The 25,243-nt window shown below is 40.3% G+C and overlaps 1 protein-coding gene across 7 annotated transcripts in view; it reads right to left on the bottom strand.

The window, feature by feature from the left end:
• LOC129814159 (zinc finger MYND domain-containing protein 11-like) overlaps positions 1–10,401 on the bottom strand; it is a 28,923-nt gene extending 18,522 nt beyond the window's left edge. For 4 of the 7 annotated variants that reach the window (XM_055867004.1, XM_055867009.1, XM_055867010.1 and 1 more), the window contains exons 1-3: positions 10,218–10,401; positions 5,552–5,687; positions 1,111–1,270 (exon numbers count right to left, since the gene is read on the bottom strand). In XM_055867004.1, the coding sequence (XP_055722979.1) occupies positions 1,111–1,270; positions 5,552–5,682 (291 nt within the window). In that variant the 5' untranslated portion in view covers positions 5,683–5,687; positions 10,218–10,401. The remainder of the gene's footprint in view (positions 1–1,110; positions 1,271–5,551; positions 5,688–10,217) is intronic. The other 3 variants (XM_055867007.1, XM_055867006.1, XM_055867008.1) reach the window with 3 other exon arrangements.
• Positions 10,402–25,243: the final 14,842 nt, after the last annotated feature.

Raw genomic sequence — 25,243 nt, 5'->3', positions numbered from 1 at the left:
TGCTGCTACGGTCAATTGAGCTCTCTTTGGCTGAGTTAACACAAGCAGCCCAACTCTGATATTTTTTTCACTAATTGGTATTTTGACCTGATGTGAAAAAATCTGACGTGATAGGTCAAAAGATCAATTGGTGGGAAAAAAATACAAGAATTGGGAAGCCTGTATAAACGCAGCCTAAGAGCAGTGCTAGTGTTGACTGTACTGTGTGGGTTCAGTTTGTTTGGTGTATAGCAGAGCTACAGTACCAAAGGAATGTGTGCATGGCCATACCTATGACTAACAAGTCAGCTTCACATACAGTAAACATTTGAAAAAGATCAGCATGACTTGAATCACCAGGTCATTATAATCAATGCTGAATTCAGTGCTATAGTTCATAGAACCTCTGAATGACTGATATATAACATGCTGACTACACTTGCCATACGCCATCCACACAAGACGCGATCAAGACACGCAGGTTAAAATATCGAAGCCAACTGTGAACCAACCATATCAATTTGGGGGCATGTCGAAACACATGAAACATTCATGGACATTAAGCTAGCTTGCTATTGCTAGCTAATTTGTCCTGGGAGATGAGCATTGGGTTTTTGTATGTATACATTGTTGCTGGATAATTGTTGAATTTTTGTAGAATACAAATTCGTATGTTTCTCTACTCAGACGATTAATCCACAGATAAAAAGGGAAAACAAGTATGTTTTTAGTTAATTATCTTTAATTCATCTCTCCTCATTTGTCTTTCAAGCATCCACGTGGGCTTGTATCTTTCTGATATCCAATAAGGACGGGACTTGTGGAGCGTCTAAAATATAACCAAGTTCTATTTTAGCGCTTAGCTAGGCAGACGCTCATTCACACGAGCGGTGGGGGTGAAATGATTGAATTACATGTATGTGTACATTTATTTTGCAACGTGGCCGGTGAGGTTTGCATGTTAGTTGTCTAGCATAGCAGATATACACACATACAAGACACTCCATACAAATAAAAAAGACATAAACATTTAATGAAGGTTTCCTCTGAACCATAGAGGTGTTGATCAGGAAATACACCCCTGTCCTACGGGGTTTGTATTATCACTACAGGGTAAAATCCCTCTCTTACCTGCTCGTCTCCAGGCAGCCAGTAGCCCTCCTGTTCGATGCCAGCCTTGGACCCCTTACAGCCTACAGTGAGAGTCTCTACGACCAGGCCATCCTTCACTGCCAGACTCAGCTGCCTGGCCGTCTCCTTTGGGTGCATGCCAAACACACGGCTCAGGTACCTGCACAGACACAGCACATCAACATCACTGTCTCGGACTGCCTGCGTTTTCTAACAACTCAACTCAAGCAAGGGGAAATGCATACACCTCCAGCCAAATATGCAATTCACAAGGGAAATGAGCGAGAACAGAACAGAAGCAGCTCTAGAAAAGAGTGCCCACTGCATTGCCAAGGAAGGCATTGCGTTGCCAATTGAAAATCTTGAAGTAGGGCCTGGCCTATCCCCCAGAAAAATATTGCTACCTGCATTGGAAACTCATTATCACAGTGAAGCCCAGTACATGCTCAAATCACAAAAATTAGACATATACTAACACTAATGACTGTGCATTTTGGTCAGACAATCATTCATGTTCTGCACAGAGATGGAACTTTTTCACATCTAGGTCCTAATGTAAAGAGATTATAACACAATTTCCTCACTCTCATTCCCTTATGCCTTTGTTCTCATATTAAACTGTATTTTCATGGTCTCCCACTGTCACCACCTCATACATTCAAATACAAAATGTCTAGTTTTAAAGACATTAAGACAGTTCAACAGTGCCTGCCATTGAATTTCATCGCTTTATCTCCATGACAACAGCCACTCTGTGGCATTCATTATGAGAGCGGCCAACTCCCAGGGCTCTCTGCCTGAGGATTTCATTTAGCCATATTCCTATTCCCATTAACTGAAAATGACTGATCAGCCATGGATTTCGCCATGAATGAATTTAGACTAGACTATAAGAATATCACATAACGATCATGTCTAATAAACTTTGATAGGACCTAACTCTTACAGGCTGACTACACTAGCTCGCGTCGTGTGCGTTGCAAAATAAATTTAGACGTACATGTTATTCAACTATTGCACCCACACTGCTTGCGCGCCAACGAGCGTCTGCGTTGCCAAGGGCTAAAATAGAAGTCAGTTCTATTTCTGACGCAGATCGCGCTGCAAGTCTTGCCTCTCCCATCTCCTCATTGGTTTATAGAAGCAGGTACCCACGTACCATCTTCTCATTGGTTATACCCAGGTGGGTGACTGAGACTAAATAGGTCAGTGGCGGTAATGCACCTAATTTATGAAAGTTGCCAATAGCAATATAAAGTCAAGAGAAGAAAAAGCCTGGAAGGAGGAGAGATGACTAGAAACGTTTCAGTTGACCGTTTTATGTATGGATTAATTGGCAGAGTAGAGGACCTTGTGCATTTCAGATAAAATAACAACTCAATGTTTATATCCCAGGACAAATTAGCTAGCAACAGCAAGCTAGCTAAATAGGACAAATTAGCTAGCAACTGCAAGCTAGCTAGCTAAATTGCCATAAATGTTTAATGCTTTTCGACCTGTCCCCAAATTAATATAATTGGTTCAGAGTTTGTTTTGATATTTTAACCTGCGTGTCGTGATCGTGTTTAGTGTGGGGGGACAAAATAAATTTATGCACGATGGCGCACGCGGTTTGGGTTTGGGTTCCGTGTTGGGGTCGAAATCTAATTATATATTAATCAAGGTCATATTCTACAATATAGGTTGGTTGAACTAATTTATGGTCTCAGGGCTCAAAATTCAGAGCTGCCCGTTGGCCTGGCAACATCTGCCAAGCTCACCGGGCCAGTAAATCTAGCTTTCATATGGCCCACTAAGGCCATTACATTTTCAAACTCCAAAACAGAAAATGTCTATTTGTAATTAATCACAATCTTCCCAACGTCTTACACTTCACACTTGTTATCAACCAGCATTCGGTTCCCAAGCGGTGGCAAGAATGCCAAAGCCTTCCCCCTCCGTCTCATGTGACTCCCACCTCAGTACGGCCTGGATACTCGAGCCAGACCCGCAGAGTTGAACTTCGGCCATGTCACGTGTCGCGGCCATTTGAGTGCATAAACAATAGGCTTATATTCATTGTAAAATTCACACAATTGCACTGTATTTATAAACACTGTAAAAAAAATCACATGATTTTATTAGGCTAGTGGCAGTGGGAGTTTTTTAGGACATTAAACAAGCAACAAGATCATATTTAGAGTCTGATCCACAGTGCATTCGGAAAGTATTCAGACTTTTTCCACATTGTTACATTACAGCCTTATTCTAAAATGGATTAAATTGTTTGTTTTCCTCATCAATTTACACACAATACTCTATAATGACAAAGCAAAAACATGTTTTTAGAAATGTTTGCAAATTTACAAAAAAATAAAACTGAAATATCACATTTACATAAGAATTCAGACCCTTTACTCAGCAAAGTCTTCTTGGGTATGTCACTACAAGCTTGGCACATCTGTATTTGGGGAGTTTCTCCCATTCTTCTCTGCAGATCCTCTCAAGCTCTGTCAGGTTGTATGGGGAGCGTTACTGCACAGCTATTTTCAGGTCTCTTCAGATGTTCGATCGGGTTTCAGTCCGGGCTGTGGCTGGGCCGCTCAAGAACATTCAGAGACTTGTCCCGAAGCCACACCTGCGTTGCCTTGGCTGTGTGCTTAGGGTTGTTGTCTCATTGGAAGGTGAATCTTCACCCCAGTCTGAGGTCATGAGTGCTCATCAAGGATCTCTCTCTGTACTTTGCTCCGTTCATCTTTGCCTCGATCCTGACTAGTGTCCCAGTCCCTGCCGCTGAAAAACATTCCCCACAGCATGATGCTGCCACCACCATGCTTCACCGTAGGGATGGTGCCAGGTTTCCTTGGCATTCAAGACAAAAAGTTCAATCTTGGTTTCATCAGACCAGAGAATCTTGTTTATCATGGTCTGAGAGTCCTTTAGGTAACTTTTGGCAAAATCCAAGTGAGCTGTCATGTGCCTTTTACTGAGGTGTGGCCGTCTGGCCACTCTACCATAAAAGCCTGATTGGGGGAGTGCTGCGGAGATGGTTGTCCTTCTGGAAAGGTTCTCCCATCTTCACAGAGGAACTCTAGAGCGCTGCCAGAGTGACCATCGGGTTTATGGTCATTTCCCTGACCAAGGCCCTTCTCCACCGATTGTCTAGTTTGGCCAGTCGGCCAGCTCTAGGAAGAGTCTTTGTGGTTCCAAACTTATTCCATTTAAGAATGATGGAAACCACGGTGTTCTTGGGAACCTTCAATGCTGCAGACATTTTTTGGTACCCTTCCCTAGATCTGTGCCTCGACACAATCCTTTCTCTGAGCTCTACGGACAATTCCTTCACCTCCTTGCTTGGTTTTTGCTCAGGCATGCACTGTCAACTGTGGGACCTTAAATAGACAGGTGTGTGCCTTTCCAAATCATCAATTGAATTTACAACAGGTGGACTGTAGAAACATGTCAAGAATGATAGATGAAAACAGCATGCACCTGAGCTCAATTTCGAGTCTCATAGTAAAGGGTCTGAATACTTATGTAAATAAGGTCTCTATTTTTTATAATACATTTGCAAACATTTCTAAAAACCTGTTTTCGCTTTGTCTTTATGGGGTATTGTGTGTTGATTGATGAGGAAAATGTTTTATTAATCCATTTTAAAATAAGGCTGTAACGTAACAAAAAGGGAAGGGGTCTGAATACTTTCCGAATGCACTGTAGCTAATGATTAGCCCATTGGGGTAAACAATGCACATTAGCAACTCCATGCTTCAGCAATGTAGCCATGATACTGCATCAGGCTACAGGTGATAATGCTAACACACCTGCCGGCAATATGGACCATGTACTGGCCCTAAATATATTACTTTTCACCGATATGTTATTGGGCTCATTTCTGGTGGGGAATATTACATTTTAAACGGTTCCATATGTTAAGGCTATGTCATCATTGAGGGGAAGGTTTTAATTTTGTTTTCCAAATAATCGGTTTAAATATCAGATTGTATGGTTGGCTATAAGGTGTTTGCCCAGACTGCAAATGAAACATGAAATCACCCATGATTAAAATTATGCATGCAAAGCTTGCGTTCCTGTGATCGGTGTGCCACTGGCAAATGTATCTGAATGTCAAGCCCTGTAGTCTAAATGTCAATAAGCTAAATAAATTCCATGTCAAGTATTGAACCATGAAACCATCATAATTTCAGCTATTGATCAAGTATGACCCTGAGAGCGGGGTGGGTAAGACCATCCATCATCCACCAAACTCAATACGTATTGAAAGTGAATAGGCTATGCATGGAAGGTGCATCACAATTGTAAACAACTAGAGACACCTTGTCGTTTTGGCTCCAAAATGGCAAGGTGTCTCCACTAATGCTTAGGCCTACTCTTTTGGCGTTTGTGATGTCTCCATTTTCCATACGTATTGGAACAGAACTAGTATGACTGCAGCACTTACTTTGAGATCCTGTCCATGTTGGCAATTTGTTTCTGGTTGCGGATGACCTCAATGGCGGCCCACACGTATTGGACCACTTTAGGGTCCGCCTGCCTCTTCTTCACCACACGTGACATGACCTCTTTATTCATGACACCTGCAAGGGATGGGAGAGAAGAAAGGTTTCAAAACATTAGGCTATTTCTTTAAACACTGCGGAATCTCATCAAGGAGCACCATCAATAGAGAGCAGGGGCAGACTACACCTTCAGCCTAGCCTGGTGGAACAATCCTGAATGCTACGTTCACTATTTCACATCAACAGAATGGTGAACGCAGTGATCAGGATGATTCCATCAGGCTACCTCTAGCCATCTTCCTAGCTAAAACCACCAGGATAAAGAATTCATAAGAAACAATAATTTGCAGGTTCCAAAGCCCTTCAGGACAAGGATTGGTCAACCCAATCAAGACAACAAAAACTGTCTATTCTCATTTCAGAAGGTCCTGACCTCAGAAATGTGCCTTGACTGGCCTAATAGATGTCCATTGTCCATGATGACACAACACAGCTCCAATGATCATGCAAGTGTCACAGGTGGCTTCCTAATTCCTTTTTTAATATATATATATATATATAAACCTATATATATATAATTTCCTTAAACTGCAATGTAAAAGGAATCAGCATTTAGGGACCTGTAGTAGAAATGGCCTACATATAGGCTATTCAGTGGGAGAAGAAAAGCATCATACTGAAAAATAAACTGTTATTACAAAGACACAATGAAAGTTGTGCAACTTACCGACACGGCCATAGAACAAATAATAATTTAAGATTAAGACACATGAAGGGACCTGCAACTTAGTATCTGTAAAATAGTCTGATTCAAGTGCTGTTTTCCTATCGTACTTTAGAGGGAGAAACAAGCAAAAACAATAGGAAGACATCCTAAAACAGTTAATCAATTACATTTGTTAAAAAGCTTCATGAATGTGTGTAAAAAATTACTGTCTAAACCTCTCTGTGGAACTTCTAGGCAGGATGGACCTGCTACTAAAGCTGCTCTTGTGTTGCATTAAAGTGCTGTGGAGTAGGTGTGTGTCATTGCCAATGATCATGTGTGTTTTTGCATGCAGCATTTTTATGAACAGGTCCTGCATTGATTCCCGGCTGCAGCCGTACGTAGCACTTGCTTTCTTGGTAATTTTGTCAAGCTTGTTTAAGTCCTCCTTTCAAGCACACAATGGCATAGCTCACTACACTCGCCATGCCACTGCTGTAGAACATGCGAAGCATTTTGTCACAGACATTAAAAGATCTAGCTAAGCTTCCTTAAAAAGTACAGTCTGGATTGGTATTTTTTGTAGACAGTGTGGGAGTCCTCCTTCCAGTTCAGTTTGTTTTACACCCAAGTACTTGTTAGAGTCCCCAGTACCAATCTCTTCACCATTAATAAAAATGGGATTAAAAACATCTTTCTTTTTCCTAAAATCTACCACTAGCTCATTGGTCTTCAGTACATTCAGGTCCAGGTAATTGGCTTCCCACCATGTCACAAATGACTCAGTTGTATCTATGTGATGAGCATTGCCTTCTCTCATGACACAGCTTCCTATAGCAGTCAGAGAATTTCTATGAAACAATGTTTCAAATCCAAATTCACGCATTTCTCTTCTTAATAAGCCTCCATGAAACGTAAAATGTCACTTTAGAAAATGGGGTCGTCACTAGTTACCACAGCCACGAAGTCCTAATTATGGCTAAACCACACCTATTTCAGAAATGTCTCTTCTTGAAATCTTATTTTAAACCTAACCCTCATCTTAACCCTAACCACACTGCTAACTGTATGCCTAACCATATATTAAGACCAAAAAGATATAGGCCATCCAATTTAGATTTGTGGCTGTGGTAACCATAAAACTGATATTACAACCTCAGTCAGTTAATAACAAATTCTTATTTACATTGACCGGACGGATGTGATGCAGCCTGGATTCGAACCAGGGACTGCAGTTACGCCTCTTGCACTGAGATGCAGTGCCTTAGACAGCTGCACCACTTGCTGCACCATTATGTACATTTTTGTCCTGACTTCACACACAGAATGCAAATCCATAAATACTTTTGTTCAACTCTAAAATTTAAAGACCAAAGGCCAAATTATGAGCATGGTTTACTAACCATTCACAAGACTTTACTAAATACATAAGCCTATAGTAGCCTACCTACACACATCCTGGGATTTTACCAACTCATTGGGTCAAACACAGGAGGAAATAGCCTACACATCAGGTACTTCAATTTTTTCTTCAAATTGGTCATAGTCAGAATACAAAACATGTGATACTGAAATGTGAGCCAAATTTCACAGATTTAGGCCACTCACATCCAGTCCTTACAATACCATGGCATCTTATATGTGAAGCATATTGAGTTTACACTGATATATAGAGCAACAAACACTTAGGCCATATACATTTTATCAAATGTTAACAGGTGAGGCAAGCGAGCAAATATAATTAAAACAATTCAAGAGTAGAGATTCTTGTTAGCAACCTTAATTCAACACCTAACAACCTAATCAAGAGATTTTAGCCTCTTGGGGAGACTAAAAGAAGCATGGTTCAGCTATAATCTGACAAAGTTGTGTATCTCTCTTTACAGGAAGCTTGAGGACATAATTTTTAATTTTAATGGTGTATTTTTTCACTTTTTATTTTTGAGAAAAGTGATGAGGGGCAACTGTTAAACATTTCATTACATTTGTATGGCCTTAGCAAGACAGTAAAAATAACCTGAGGGTTGAAAGACTGTAAATCATGTATCTTCCAATGCCTGACATGCAGCCTGCTGCGCTGTAAGAGAGGGTGAAGGATTGCTGAGAGGAGTAGAGGTGACAGTGAGCAATATCCCATGCTATGCCAATCAGAGTAGGCGTTAATGAGTGCCATAGCACTACTCTGTGCTCAACTCCACTGGCACCTTACAAAGGAAAGTAACAGCAGAGGGCGGCAGGTAGCAGAGCTTTGGGCCAGTAACCGAAAGGTTGCTAGATCGAATCCCCAAGCTGACAAGGTAAAAATCTGTCTTTCTGCCCCTGAACAAGGCAGTTAACCCACTGTTCCTAGGCCGTCATTGTAAATAAGAATTTGTTCTTAACTGACTTGCCTAGTTAAATACAGATCACAGCTGCTACACACCTCTGTCTAAGGTGACTGACACTACATGACTCCAATACAACAGAGGTGGAGGAACTACACTCCCCTATTCAATTATGCAAGGTGTCCAGGAGCACAAAAAAGACAGAGCTTTTAATCATACATGAGATAAGTCTAGTTATTGGCATCAAGATGAATAAAGTTGATCAAATGTATGCAACATTTGTTGTCTTCCTCAAGGTCCAGCTGCTCCTCTGTTTTAACTACTCCAACACAACCAGTGTTCAACAGAGGAGGGTGACATAAAATATACCATCTGAAATTAACCACTGTTGAATATAGGCTATCTATATACCTGGCACGGGCAGCCGGTCAAAATCACCATGAATAATAGTAGCTATGGGAGATAGGACTTCTTCAGGATTTCTGCGGCTGTGCTAAAGCTGAAGGAATAGCTAAAACTAAGTCAAGAAATACTATTTTGAAAATATAAAAACAGGATAGCTACTTTGACCTCTCTCATCTCATTCGCTGGACCTGAATATGGGTTCGGCTAACCATACCAGGCAACTTTTCACACCATGAACGGCACATGTGCATAAAACAGTTGTTGGGTGTAAGATAGGCCTGCTATGTGTAGTACCTAGCTAAATTCATTGCAATCACTTATCACATCGACTATTATTACAACTAACCATTTAACTAAATGGGACAAAACGAATCATTTTTACATTCAAATTGCATAATGTTGACAAGCAGGCAAACATTTTGTTACCTAGCTAAAGCGTTAGCTAGATAGATTGGCCAGCTAACTAGCTAATTGGACACATTAATACGCCTTGTCGTGACTGTTTTAATTTTGTCTGGCCAACTATTTGCACATGGTTAGTGGGGAGAGCAGGTAATTGTGCCTTCTTCCCTAGACCATCCAAGGTGTCTTATTTCCGGATTAAGTATTCAACACAGTCCGTGGATATTTCAAAAAAAGCAGCCAAGGCCACAAGAGCAAACTGGGAGCTCCCAGTCAGTTAGCTGGCTACTGTCAGCTTAATATTAGGTAGCTAGTTGGTACTAACAGGAAGCTAGCTAACGTTTGGATAGGATGATCTCCAAAGACAGCTTGTCAAAACGTTAGTTAGCTAGATCAAATATTTCAATATGCATGGCTTGATGTAAACTACTAAAGATATCAACCTAAACATGGTTCGACAAAACAAATAGTAAATTAAGCTAAGGTAACTAGCCAGCTAGTTAGCCAACGCATTAGCTAGCCGAATCGGTAAAGCAAAGCAGTTCTGTACTAACTAGCAAACGTTAGCTGTCAAACATGATTAATAGCCGCGTAGCTGGGCTAATCAAATACAATATCGTTTTGACAGTAGCAAAGAAACAACAGTAGCTACCAAAACGTGCATGGAAAGTCACATTTTTTTTTGAAGGCGCCATGTTCATAAAATAGCTAACTAGCCGTAATGTTTTCATTGAAGTAATACATGTTTCATTAAATAAATGTCAAACTTACCTTTACTACAGTATTAAAAATATATGTGTCTGTATAACTCCGTGAATGATTCAATGTAAAATACCTTACATTTGTATTTCCGGGATAGTTTAGACTGTCTGAATTATGGTTTATGTCCAGCTGGCCACAGCACAGGATTGGGGAGGTAAACAGCGCCAACATAGCAGGACAGGTTTTTACACAGGAGAACTCTAGTGGTGGAATTATGATTTGACACGATTTTTACAGTCTATGCTTGACACAGTACTGTCTTTGTTATTTTTGTGAGGCAACTTTTGAGAGTGCATGTATGTGACAATAAAACATATATATATATTGAACAGGCTTTTGGCCAAATGTTGTAAAAAAAAAGATCAACATCTGTAAAAGCTGCCCCTTACACTTGAATAATCTAAAATGCACCTGAACAGGGATTTAAGCGATTAACATTATTTCACTACAATCAATACTTCTCAATGGTTTCAACATATCCGGGTATAATACATATCATTTAACGTATATATATATATATATATATATATATATATATATATATATATATATATATATATATATATATATATATATATATATATATATATTCGTTAACTGTTATATATATATATATATATATACATATATTAGGCAAACACCCCTCAATATAGAAGATCCTAAATTAGGCTACAGAGCGCTTGCAGCTGCTGTCAGTGTCTGTATATGTGGGCGTGACCGGTGCCCGTTTCCTAATCAGTCCGCCAAAAACCTGCTGTGGTTGTGAATTGGGGTCAAGTGACACGACACTTGCAAAACGCGGTCAAGCCATTGAGTCATCCACTCTTCAGTGTCCTCCTCATTAAAATCATGCGGGAATATGCAACGTTTTCCGGTATCGCGTGTTTTCTGGTAGGGAAACTGAGCCGGATGCACTGTCATGCACAGAGACTATAGCTGCAAATCATTCCAAGCAAACCGTTTGAATCACAGTTATTCAATCTTCCATAATTAAAATGATACCATATATATGGTTATAATATCTACAGAAGTGACAGGAATGCCAATCGAGGAGGTATTGCTGTTTATATTCAGAGTTATATTCCTGTAAAGTTTAGAGAGGATCTCATGTCAAATGCTGTTGAAGTGATATGGCTACAGGTTCACCTGCCTCACCTAAAGCTTATTGTGAGAAGTTGATATGGATCACCAAGTGCTAACAGTCACTATCTGGTTAATATATATATATATATATATATATATATATATATATATTAACGTAGCCTTTATTTAACTAGGCATGTCAGTTAAGAACAAATTCTTATTTACAACGACGGCCTACACAAACCAAACCCGAACGACTCTGGGCCAATTATGCGCCGCCCTATGGGACTCCCAATCACGGCCGGTTGTGATACAGCCTGGAATCAAACCAGGGTCTGTAGTGACGCCTTTAGCACTGAGATCCAGTGCCTTAGACCACTGCTCCACTCGGGTTAGGGTTAGGGTTAAATGCTTGATAATGTATGTGATATCAACAGAAAAGGTACATGTATATTTTCAGGGTGACCTGAATATTGACTGGGTGTCCACTGTCCCCTCAAGAAAAAGATTCAAACTGTAACCAGTGCCTGCAACCAGCTGGTTGAGGTTATCAGTCAAACTACCAGTTATTTACAAACAGAACAGAAACTAAATCATCCTCTTGTATTGACCACATCTTTAATAAGACTGCAGAAATCTTCTCTAAAGCAGTATACACACCCATCGGATATAGTGATCATAATATAATAGCCATATCTAGGAAAACCAAAGTTCCAAAGACTGGATCTTAAACAGTGTATAAGCGATCATACAAGAGGTTTTGCAATGATTCCTATGTTGAAGATGTGAAAAATATTTGTTGGTCTGATGTATGTAATGATGAACATTCTGATGCTGCACTTGAAGCATTTATGAAATTGCTTCTTCCGGTTACTGACAGGCATGTGTCCATAACGAAACAGACTGTTAAAACTTCCAAATCCCCATGGATAGATGATGAATTGAAAAAACTGTATGGATGAGGTTAAGGGAATGGCAAATAAGTCTGGCAACACAGCAGATTGGCAAACATATAGTAAAATGAGAAAGCACGTATCTAAACTAAACAAATAGAAGAAAAAACTATAGTATGGAACAAAGATAAATGATAGAAAGAATAATAGTAAAAAGCTCTGGAGTACCCTCAATTAAATTGAAGGTAGAAATACTAACTCATTTTCATCCTTCATTGAGGCTGATGGCTCATTCATAACAAAACCCTTTGATATTGCCAACCGCTTTAATAACTTTTTTTGTTGACAAGATTAGCAAACTTAGGCATGACATGCTAACAACAAATGCTTCATATTCATGCATCGTGATCCAAATAATGAAAGACAAGCACATAAAAAAATATTGCTACAGTATCTATAAATAAGGACATACCACCTGGAACCGACAACCTGGATGGTACTGTACATGTCTGAGGTTGGTAGTGGAATACACTGCGACTCCTATTAGCCACATCTTCAATCTAAGCTTAGAAGACGGATTGTGCCCTAAGGCCTTGAGGGAGGTAAAGGTCATTCCGCTACCCAAAAATAGCAAAGCACCCTTTAATGGTTGAAACAGCAGACCAATCAGCCTGTTACCGGTGCCAAACAAGCTTTTGGAAAATACGGAAAAAACGTAGGTGTTATGGATTAACATCATCTGCCTTATCATGGATGGACAGTTACCTATCCAATAGAACACAGAGGGTTTTATTTAATGGAAGCCTCTCTAATGCAAATTTGAGTGTGGTGTTCCACAGGGCAGCTGGATTGGACCATTATTGTTTTCTGTGTTTACTAAGGACCTTCCACTGACCTTGAATAAAGCCTGTGTGTCCATGTGTAACGGATGTGAAATGGCTAGCTAGTTAGCGGGTGCGCGCTAGTAGCATTTCAATCAGTTACGTCACTTGCTCTGAGACTTAAGTAGTGTTGCCCCTTGCTTTGCAAGGGCCGTGGCCTTTGTGGAGCGATGGGTAACAATGCTTCGTGGGCGACTGTTGTTGATGTGTGCAGAGGGTCCCTGGTTCGCGCCCGTGTCGGGGCGAAGGGACGCCGTAAAGTTATACTGTTACATTGGTGCCGTGACCCGGATCACTGGTTGCTGCGGAAAAAGGAGGAGGTTGAAAGGGGGGTGAGTGTAACGGATGTGAAATGGCTAGCTAGTTAGCGGGTGCGCGCTAGTAGCATTTCAATCAGTTACGTCACTTGCTCTGAGACTTAAGTAGTGTTGCCCCTTGCTTTGCAAGGGCCGTGGCTTTTGTGGAGCGATGGGTAACGCTGCTTCGTGGGTGACTGTTGTCGATGTGTGCAGAGGGTCCCTGGTTCGCGCCCGTGTCGGGGCGAGGGGACGGTGTAAAGTTTATACTGTTACACATGTACGTACAGTACAAGTCAAAAGTTTGGACCCACCTACTCATTCAAGGGTTTTTCTTTATTATGACTATTTTCTTCATTGTAGAATAATAGTGAAGACATCAAAACTATGAAATAACGCATATGGAATCATGTAGTAACCAAAAAAGTGTTAAACAAATCAAAATGTATTTTATATTTGAGATTCTTCAAAGTAGCCACCCTTTGCATTGATAACAGCTTTGCACACTCTTGGCATTCTCTCAACCACCTTCATGAGGAATGCTTTTCCAACTGTCTTGAAGGAGTTCCAAAATATGCATTCAACATGTCAATACCTCTCATAAATAAAAGTAGTGATGAAGTCAATCTCTCCTCCACTTTCAGCCAGGAGAGATTGACATGCATATTATTAATATTAGCTCTCTGTGTACGTCCTTGGGCCAGCCGTGCTGCCCTGTTCTGAGCCAATTGCAATTTTCCTAAGTCCTTTTGTTGTGGCACCTGACCACACGACTGAACAGTAGTCACGGTGTGACAAAACTAGGGCCTGTAGGACCTGCCTTGTTGATAGTGTTGTTATTAAGAAAGCAAAGCATCACTTTATTATAGACAGACTTCTCCCCATCTTAGCTACTACTGCATCAATATGTTTTGACCATGAGAGTTTACAATTTAGGGTTAATCCAAGCAGTTCAGTCATCTCAACTTGCTCAATTTCCACATGATTTATTACAACATTTAGTTGAGGTTTAGCATTTAGTGAGTGTTCCAATACAATGCTTTTAGTTTTAGAAATATTTAGGGCTAACTTATTCCTTGCCACCCACTCTGAAACTAACTGCAGCTCTTTGTTGAGTGTTGCAGTCATTTCAGTCATTTTAGTAGCTGACGTGTATAGTGTTGAGTCATCACATACATAGTCAGTGGCATGTCATTAGTATTAAAAAATCAAGGGGCGTTAGTAGAAAAAATCAAGGGGCCTAAACAGCTACCCTGGGGAATTCCTGATTCTAACTGGATTATATTTGAGATGCTTCCATTAAAGAACACCCTCTGTGTTCTGTTAGACAAGTAACTCTTTATCCACATTGTAGCAGGGGGTGTAAAGCCATAACGCATACGTTTTTCCAGCAGCAGACTATGATCGATAATGTCAAAAGCTGCACTTAAGTCTAACAAGACAGCCCCCACAATAATTTTATCATCAATTTCTCTCAGCCAATCATCAGTCATTTGTGTAAGGGCAGTGCTTGTTGAGTGTCCTTCCCTATAAGCATGCTGAAATTCTGTTATCAATTTGTTTACTGTTAAATAGCATTGTATCTGGTCAAACACCATTTTTTCCAGAAGTTTACCAAGGGTTGGTAACAGGCTGATTTGTCGGCTATTTGAGCCAGTAAAGGGGGCTTTACTATTCTTAGGTAGGGGAATGACTTTTGCTTTCCTCCAGACCTAAGGGCACACACTCTCTAGTAAGCTTAAATTGTGAAGCTGTGTGTCTGTGTACTGTGTTTGTGTCATGACCGTCTAAACATCTCACTTTAACAATAGAACATTTGCTAAATAGCAGCCCATTAGGCTACTGCGGCCTCATTCTACCCGTGATATCAAAGTAATTTTTGATAAGGTGCGAAAAGTAAATAAACGATTTGGTATAATTTTGATTATGGAAGAAGGGATAAGTGTTCTTCAAACTGTTTATTTGGAATGATTTCTTGCCATGGTCTCAATCTGTGCATGAGTGCGCATCAGACTCAGTTTGCCTACCAGAAAAAGTATTGTGTATTCACGCACACAAATTCAGAAGGAAAATTAATGGCTTGACATGCATATTGTAAGTGTTGGCTCACTTGACCATAGTTGGTGTGGTGAGTAGGCTACATGTAGGTCGTCGACAGCGATACCAACACTGTTACTAACTTTAAACTTAACTAAATATTATTCACTTGTGATTTTTGTATAACAATTGTCGGTCAGGTTAAGCATGAATGTGGTTAAATACGCTTACAATTAACATGACAAATAGTAAACATTTGCAATCTGTGTTTGGCGCCAAATAGCGGTGTGTAGTTGAATGTCATCCTCGCTCTCTAGCGCATACTGTAATAAGCCCCTTTTACATCAAAGCAGTTGTCCCTCCTGCTTTACCTTGTCAAGATCTCAAAGAGCAGCTGTAGGCTATCAATCAGAGGTGCATGTTACACTTTTCCCCCATCCCTAGCAAACAAACCTGATTTAAACTAATTGCATTTTAAACTGAAGATCATGATTAGTTGATTATTGGAGTCAGGTGCGTTGGCTGGGGCTGGGGCTGGGGAAAAAGTGTGACACCAATCAGGCCCCGAGGACTGGAGTTACCCAGGCCTGGAAGGAAGGAACCTAGAAAGGAACCAGACTCATAGGCGAGGCCCATCTATTCTGACTGTTGCCAGGCCTAACATTAGGCCGTCATTGTAAATATTACTTTTTTTCTTAACTGACTTGCCTAGTTAAGGTTACATTTTTGTTAGTGTAAATGGCATGCATTTTCTTGACACGTAAGCCATTTTTTAACAGCAAGAGAAAGCATTTTGCCAGTATCAATTTAGGGAAGGCCCAAAGTTTTGTCGAAGACAAAAGATTGAGTAGGCCTAGCCATTCTGTAGTTCTGAGTCTGAATCTGAATTGAAAGAAAGTGGAGGAATTTGGATAAGTGATATATCAATCAATCACCACTGGGCGGCGATAGAGTAGCACTGAAAATGTATACCTATAACTGACCTGTACAGTGTTACACATTGCATTGCACCTGGTGGGTTAGGAGTTATTTCTTGTGGTAGTTGAACCAAACCACTATACTAAAATCTGTCAACCACTTATTGCCAATTATTATTGGTGGACTAAATCTTGTAATTATCATATATAGTAAAAAAGGCTAAATCAAGCTACTTCCTAAGTTCTTTCGCTGACTCTGCTGGTGATCCATCTACATTTTGAAAAACGTTAAGGCGCTAAAGCATGGAAATTCCTCTCCTTCCCTACCCAAGCAAGTTATACTGAACTCTGATATCATTATTTAAAAAAATTTGATAGGTCATGCTTTTAATCAACATTTTATGTCTGCCGTTTTTTTGTTTGAAAGACATGTTGGTTTAATAGACCCGGGTCAGTCAGTAAACTGCTTGTCCCTCTCCCAGCCGCGAGTCCCTCTCCCAGCCGCGAGTCCCTCTCCCAGCCGCGAGTCCCTCTCCCAGCCGCGAGTCCCTCTCCCAGCCGCGAGTTCCTCTCCCAGCCGCGAGTCCCTCTCCCAGCCGCGAGTCCCTCTCCCAGCCGCGAGTCCCTCTCCCAGCCGCGAGTCCCTCTCCCAGCCGCGAGTCCCTCTCCCAGCCGCGAGTCCCTCGTCCAGCCGCAAGTCCCTCGTCCAGCCGCAAGTCCCTCGTCCAGCCGCAAGTCCCTCGTCCAGCCGCAAGTCCCTCTCCCAGCCGCAAGTCCCTCTCCCAGCCGCAAGTCCCTCTCCCAGCCGCTAGTCCCTCTCCCAGCCACAAGTCGACTTGATAAAGGACCAGACAACCCCCAGTGAATCCTTGTACTCTGGAGCAACTGTCTACTTCTGATGTATTGGAACAAGTACTTATGATTGATGTAAAAAAATCTACTGGTGCTGATATGCTTGATGCCTTCTTATTTCAGTTTTTTGCTCCATTGATTGTGGAAGCATTAACACATATACTTAACTTGACAATTATATTGAGTTTGGAAGGCGGCCCATGTGCCTCCTCAGCATAAAGGTGGCGACCCGAGTGATCTAAATAATTATCGTCCTATTTCCAAACTCTCTTGCCTAGCAAATATCCTGGAATCATTGATTAATACTCAACTTAGATCCCTTTTAACTGCTACATCTTTTCTGAATGTAAAACAGTCAAAGTTCAGACCAGGTCATGATGTCATAAATTGTTTAGATACGAAGAAACACTGTGCTGCCCTCTTCATTGACCTGTCCAAGGCATTCACACTGTGGATCACACGTTACTTATTCCAAGATTGGCTCTTCGTTGACCTGAAGTTGGTACTAAATGCTGCTAAAACCAAGTACATGTTATTTTCCAAATCATGTAATAATCTAGCTGATGATTTGTGTACAAGTACATTAGATGGTGCCCTCATTGATCGTGTCCCCGCCAATAAATATCTGGGCATCTGGATTGATGAAAAGCTATCTTTTAAAAAGCATGTTGACGAGTTAGTGAAGAAATTAAGAATTAAGTTGGGCTTCTTCTATAGGAATAGGGCTTGCCTTTCATTAAATAGTAGAGAACAGATCATTCAGTCTACATTCATTCCTGTTATAGATTATGGTGATATTATATACATGAATGCAGCTCCCAGTGTTTTGAAGCCCTTGGAGACAATTATCATAGCACAATTCGTTTTATAACATCTGACAGTTTTGACACTCACCACTGCATCCTTTATCATAAAGATGGTTGGACCTCGCTAAAAACACATAGGTCACTTCCTTATTCTGTTTTTGTTTATAAAGCCTTACTCAATAAACTACCAATATACTTGATATTGTTGAACTACAGAAACTAGTATTATAACACTAGATCACAGGGTTGGTTAATGCTGGAGACTCCACATGTATCCACAGAGCTGGGTAAATCTGTCTTTACCTACCATGGAATAATCTCCAAGTAATGTTTCATTTGGATGTGTGTTGTCTCTGGGTCAGTTTAGGGGAAAGGGATTTTTATATTGATAAATGTGTTTGTTTTGTTTGTTTATTGTGTATATAATATTTGCTATTTATTTTATTTAGTGTTTTAAATTGTGTATCATTTTCTTTTCTGTATTGTTCCCAGGGCACATTTGCAAATGAGACCTAGGTCTCAATGTGTTTTTCCCTGGTTAAATAAAAGTTAACCAATATGTCTTAGTGGCCAGAAAAGACACCTCTATATCAAGTGATTGACATATAGACTACTGTACTAGATCTGGATGGCAGTCTGTTCTATGTTCCATTCTACAGTAAGTGCACTGGGGTCCTATATTCATTTGAGATTGTCATAAGGGGATACTGTGGATGTACTCTGTGGATTTATCTTTCAAGAAAAAGATGCATTCGTTTTACGAGCTAAACATATTCCAGCAAAGACAGTTGCTGTTGATCTCCTAACTTGTATGGGAATTCTTTCTTCTTTTCATTGAGGATGGGATGTATATGTTTATGCTTAAGAATGTTTAAAAGACTGTTTTGTACACAAACTACAAAGCATTTTAAACAGACTGGCACCCTTAAGCCTTTACAAGCAGAAGTAGATGCAATGTTGATAATTTAGCCCATGGCAAGACATCTGGGCATGGTTTTCCTAGTCTTTTGTTGCAGTAGGTCATGCATTAACTCAGCATGAATCATGCTTTCATCGGCTTGACACTGTACATAAAACTGTATACATCAAATCTAAATCTCCGTTGAGGGTAGCCTACGCATATTCGTATTTTTAAGAGGAGTGGTGAATTGTAGTAGCAGCTAATTCACATAACCACATATGGCAGAGGGGTGAGGGAAGAATGTGAACCAAGCATCTGAACACAGACCAAATCGATAGTGAAATGAAAACCAATCATATTAATAGCAACCATATGCATCAATAAGATGTGACTCACAAGCACATTTTTGCTTTACCACTCAGCTCAAGTAATCTCTTTGACCTTAATGCCTGTTATGCAGAGGTGTCTTTGAATCGGAGACACAAACACAGACACAGCTTACATGGGAACCCCTTGGTCTGTCTAACATTTCTGGGTCTTTCAGAAGCCCTCTATCCTTGCCAAGAAACAAGTACTGATTGACCCAGTGCCACAGTTTGTGCGTAGCTCATTTGTGAGAAAGGACATGTTACATAAAACCTGTCGCAACACTTTTCTCACAGGACAATAGGAAATTCCACAGTGTACACCAAACCCCGTAGGTCATAGTGGAGTGTTCAGTTATTCCATTGGTTGACAAGTCAACTCATTTGTATTCTGCAGTGCAGTGTGTAAAAGTTTCATTTGCAACTGAACTTCATGTAAGCCATTTGTTCGAATCACATTGGGACATTCTCATAGTTTCACGGAATAGGGTGACACTATTCAGACTGTAATGGCGGCACTCAATTTGGAGTGACAGTACAAGGGATATGGTCATACTCCATTATAGATCTTAGGGTTGGAACATCGCTCTCCAACCAAGGTGTATAGCACTTAGGAAACGTGTAAACCAATTTTCACAGGATATGCCAGTGACTCAGTATTTCTCCATTGAAGAATTTGTCTTCATTCAAAGTCAGACTGACATGACATCCTCTGCACGTCACCAGACAAAAACAGAAGAGGTCTGTCTGTATTGTTCATTCCACAACTTCTCTGTTCCAAAATCTATTGCAGGGTAGAAAAAGCCAAGGTGTAATCATTTGTGAAGTGGCAGCAATTTTGCTACACTACAAGCAGTAGTCTAGGATTGTCAAGCCCAAAAAAACAACGGTCAGACTTTTGTGATGTTTTAGCAATTCAATGGCAAATCTTATTTTCACTACTTTAGATAGTTGGTACTCACGTGCCGGTACTCAGTTCCGGTGAGCTCCTGCCCACGTCAAGCCCTGGACATCAATGTATGACTAAGTGAAAGTGCATGTTTTTTAGGATTTCGCTCACAGTGTACTTTAATCCATTATGTGAATTGTGTATGCATGTGTACAGTCAGTCCTGTACATTGTCCACATATCTATTCATCTATTCATGCACTCTCCTGATAACCTTTATCAATTTTTGCCGGTCTCCTTTGCTTTGAGTGCTTTGGCCTGATGACATGGTGGTCACTATATTTGGCCATTTCAGATGATTACGTCCTACTGAATGTTGAAGGGCAGCTTACTCCTTTGTCGAAGTTCCTCAAGATGTATTTTGGCATGCCCTCTGATAGTGTATGTCTGCGCTGCTTTCATTTAGAAAAAGGATATTTATTTGTTTACTCGTTTTGGTAGAGGAATAACACATGAATTATGTTTCCCAACATAAATAGCAGGCTTTCTTCATTGCTCCGCTCATAACGATGATATGAAAATCACTCAGCATTGTTTTATTTGGAATGGTTGAATCCATGTAGTACAGCTCATTATTTTAATCTTTAGGCTTCATGTGACTTTTTACATTTCTTGGCCCTTGGACGTCTTGGACGTTTCCCAATTAATCAATGTAATCGACCCAAAATATATCAATTCTCATTCCCTGGTTTTCAAAAGTGTTCTTTCCCTTTTACAGTAAGCTAAATAAATGTTTTAAATAAACTATAGTTTTATGAAGGTATGCCTCCACATGTGGAGTGTTCACACACAATCCAGCATTCACTCTGTGAGGTTTGCGATTGAATTACTAGCAGTTAAACAAAACACATATCATGAGAACAATCTCCTTATTCCAAAGTGTCGTGGTTCGGTACGCAGCCCAGCTGCATCATTTCATGTCATCTTTAAAATGGCAATCTGCAGTTCAAACAATAACAACGCCGATTCCCTGCCACTGTTTTTGGTAAACAGCTGAGGGATGGGGCTGCAGAAATGCAACCACTCTCAAATTCATAGACAGAGCTATCGATGCAAGAACTGACCATCCATGAGATCAGAATGATAGTTTTAACCATGTTTTTAGTCTATATAGTGATTGTTTACAATTACATTGTTTTTTTAAAGGAGTAAAACAAGCTTATATTTTGAGTTCTGATGAGGTGAGACAGTTGAAATAAGCTCAGGAGGCATTTATAAGTTACATTCGTTAAGAATCAATGGGTATGTATACTTCTTTTAAAAGTCGCAATCGCAGATTTCTCCTTTTAAACTCATTTAGTGCAGACAAATATCTCATATTAGTCTCCTGTCTACATTGCTCTATTTCTAACTATTGTCTGGACTGGACCTTCTCAGACATTTTTGGTCACCATCCAGATGTGTTTTATGTAGTCGCTACCAAAGTAAATCAAAGTAGCCAACTGTATGATAACATTCAGTTACTATATTTACATCTAAACGCATTTAGACAAGGTGAGACATGTTATACAGTTTGACATGTTGAACAAAGATATGAGAGAGAGCAGTGTTACTGTGTGAGACTAAGACCGGTTTCCCAAATGGCAACCTACCATATAGTGCACTACATAGGGAATAGGGTGCCATTTGGGATGCATCTTAGGTCTGCCTACTCGGCCACAGTTATTTGATAAATCACAGATAACTGTTTACAAATGAGTCACTTCCTCAAAGCACCAGAAGAATCCCAAAGTGCATCATGGGGGCATCCTTAAAGGGGAAATCTGGAATTGTTACATCCATTTTAGGCAGTGTGATCACTTTGTTGTTGTTTGAATCCCAGATTGCCCAGTTAAAACAGAACAGCAGGGAATCGTCAATCTTCTTACGTTAACAAGGGGACTGGTCATTGCCTGAGTGGACCTCTCTCAGTAGAGTTTTATACACTATAGTGTTCTCCCAGGCTTGTGGTACACTTACTATCAGTACTGTTTAAATATATAAAATAAAATCACATTTTATTTGTCACATGTGCCAAATACAACGGGCGTAGAGCCCTTCCCAACAATGCAGAGATACAAATAGAAATAGTAACACAAGGAATAAAATACACAAGAATGGAGCTGCGGTACAGACAGGGAATAGAAGCCCTTGATCAATGTGCAGTGATACGAGGTATTGGAGGTAGATATGTAATAAATAACAGAGTAGCAGCAGTATATGATGAGTGCGAAAGTGTGTGTGTGTGTGTGTGTGTGCGTGTTGTGTCGGTATGTGTGTATGTGTGTGTTGTGTGAGTTTTTCAGTGTAGTGTGTGTGTGTGTGTGTGTGTGTGTGTGTGTGTATACTCTTAGAAAAAAGGGCACCAAAAGGGTTCTTCGGCTGTCCCCATAGGATAACTATTTTTAGTTGCAGGTAGAACCCTTTTTGGTTCCAGTTAGAACCCTTTTGGGTTCCATGTAGAACCATCTGTAGAAACCCATTAGGGTTCTACCTGCAACCAAAAATGTTTCTTTAAAGGGTTCTCCTATGGGGACAGCCGAAGATCCCTTTAAGGTTCTAGATAGCACAGAGTGTATAGTCTCGTGAGTGTGCATAGTCAGTGCAAGATATGGTCCGGGTAACCATTTAATTAAATATTTAGCAGTCTTATGGCTTGGGGGTAGAAGATGTCACGGAGCCTGTTGATCTGAGAGCCGATGCTCAGGTAGACAGCTGGACAGTAGCAGAGTAACAGTCTATGGCTTGGGTGGCTGAAGTCTTTGGCAATTTTCCGGGCCTTCCTCTGACACCACCTGGTATAGAGCTGTTAAATAGACAATAAAAGGGTGTTGTTTATGGTTTAGTACTTTGCTAAAATAAACATTGAACCCTCTTGGAATGTTAGCTATGTTAGATAGCTCCATATTTAGTCATTTATTATTAGGTTTTGTGCTAGCTCATTTTGTGAATATGCTTCAGATGTGCTGTACTGAGATTCAAATGATGAGAATGGTAAACAGCTTCGATGTAAATGGTAGCTTGAAGTAATATGGATACCTTCCAAAATGAGAGTCTGAATTGGATGTTGGATTGAATTGAATGTTTAGTCTTAATACGGTATCTGAAAAGTCCTTTTAAGTACATTTTGCGGCGATGAATATGTTTATACACTACCTAATCATTGGAAAATATTTTTGGAACTAACTCCCAAAAGCTATTAGCAATAGTCAATAATGCAAAGCAACAGAATAAATTGCAGTAATGTGATACAAATAAAATGACAAGTCAACAATAACCTAAAGCCATAGTATTTTTGTCTCAGGACCACTAACATGTGCCCCAGACACAGATTTGGGCAAAATTCCTTAGATTTTGGAAAAAATTATGAAATTGAGGAACCCAGATTCAGTGAGAGGGAAGTCCTTCCAGCTGTGACCGGTGTAGATTGCCTTTGCGTTATGTTTTGATCAGCTTATGTATGACCATAGGATCAGGGTTGATGTTGATATTTTATTCTCTGATAAGGAAAGGAAAAACTTCCATAAACCAAAATGTTGTGCTGCCCTTATACGCCAACTCCTCTGCAAAGTACAAATGAACAATGAAAGTGCACATGAATAGCCATGCTAGTCCAATGAAGAAAGTACAGTAGCTAGCTAACATGTACAGTAGGGACACATTACAAGATACAGTTAATTAATGCATGAATGCACAATATATTGGTAGGAATGCATTATAATACACTGTCAAAACCATATAAACACATTATTTGTGATTTTATGATTAATTGAAATGGACAATTGTACTGTAACATATCTCTTCCACATGAGTATAGTAAACAGGGAAAGAGGCAAGGGATGATTATGAGGGGGAATACAGGAGGAGAAGGAAGTCAGCATTAAAAAGGGCACATACAGCAACAAAAGGAATGTACACTAATATCAGGCATGAGAACTGTTCAGATTTTGTGTCATTATACAACATGAAATTCAACACTTGTAGCACAGCCATGACAGCAGATGGTGCAGAAAGGAGATGACCCGTGTTCCCTGAGCTGCCTCACTTCCCAGGGGAAGCAATTATTTGGCTAAATGGGTCAAGTTAACACTTTTCCTCATTTTAAGGAAGGATTATTTGAGGGAAATGTAGTTTGTATGTTGTAACAAGTCTACAAATAATAACAAGTCTACACACGTAATGTTGACCCAACAAGCACAACAACTACTAATGTATTCCTCATTATGGCACTGAGCTCGTTCTTGTGACTTTGCATTTATGTTCTTTCTTGTCTTTCAGTGGTGGAATGCCATCCAACAGAATAATGACTGACTTTTCAAAATTGACAGTGATGGTGAGTTAAGTCTTGAAATGACAGGTCATCATATCTTTTAATGAAGTAAATTGTGCAAAGCTCAACTTTTAGAACTAATTGATTTCACTGAACTGACTAACTTCATGGGCCTCCTATGATTATAACTTATGAGTGCTGAATTACTGGCATTACATAAATGAGAAACAGATGACACACCAAGTTTTGGGTATTTGTGAAGTTCTATGTTTGAGCCTTCAGTGGGTTAACTTTCTTTTCACAGACTAGCTAACATTTTATTGATTGAATGTTCTTTTTCATGCTCACATCTTGTCTTTTATTTTTAGGTGAAACTATTTAGGGCGTTACAAATATAGTACGGATACTGGAGCCATTCCAGAGTCCCCATGCGATTGACATGCGATTCCAGAGTCCCCATACGATTGACATGCGATTCCAGAGTCCCCATACGATTGACATGCGATTCCAGAGTCCCCATACGATTGACATGCGATTCCAGAGTCCCCATACGATTGACATGCGATTCCAGAGTCCCCATGCGATTGACATGCGATTCCAGAGTCCCCATGCGATTGACATGCGATTCCAGAGTCCCCATGCGATTGACATGCGATTCCAGAGTCCCCATACGATTGACATGCGATTCCAGAGTCCCCATACGATTGACATGCGATTCCAGAGTCCCCATGCGATTGACATGCGATTCCAGAGTCCCCATGCGATTGACATGCGATTCCAGAGTCCCCATGCGATTGACATGCGATT

This window comes from Salvelinus fontinalis, chromosome 17, assembly GCF_029448725.1.
Source record: "Salvelinus fontinalis isolate EN_2023a chromosome 17, ASM2944872v1, whole genome shotgun sequence".
In the NCBI taxonomy this organism is placed as follows: Eukaryota; Metazoa; Chordata; class Actinopteri; order Salmoniformes; family Salmonidae; genus Salvelinus; species Salvelinus fontinalis.
The sequence above is the reverse complement of the archived record's forward strand: the minus strand, read 5'-3'. Positions and strand labels throughout refer to the sequence as shown.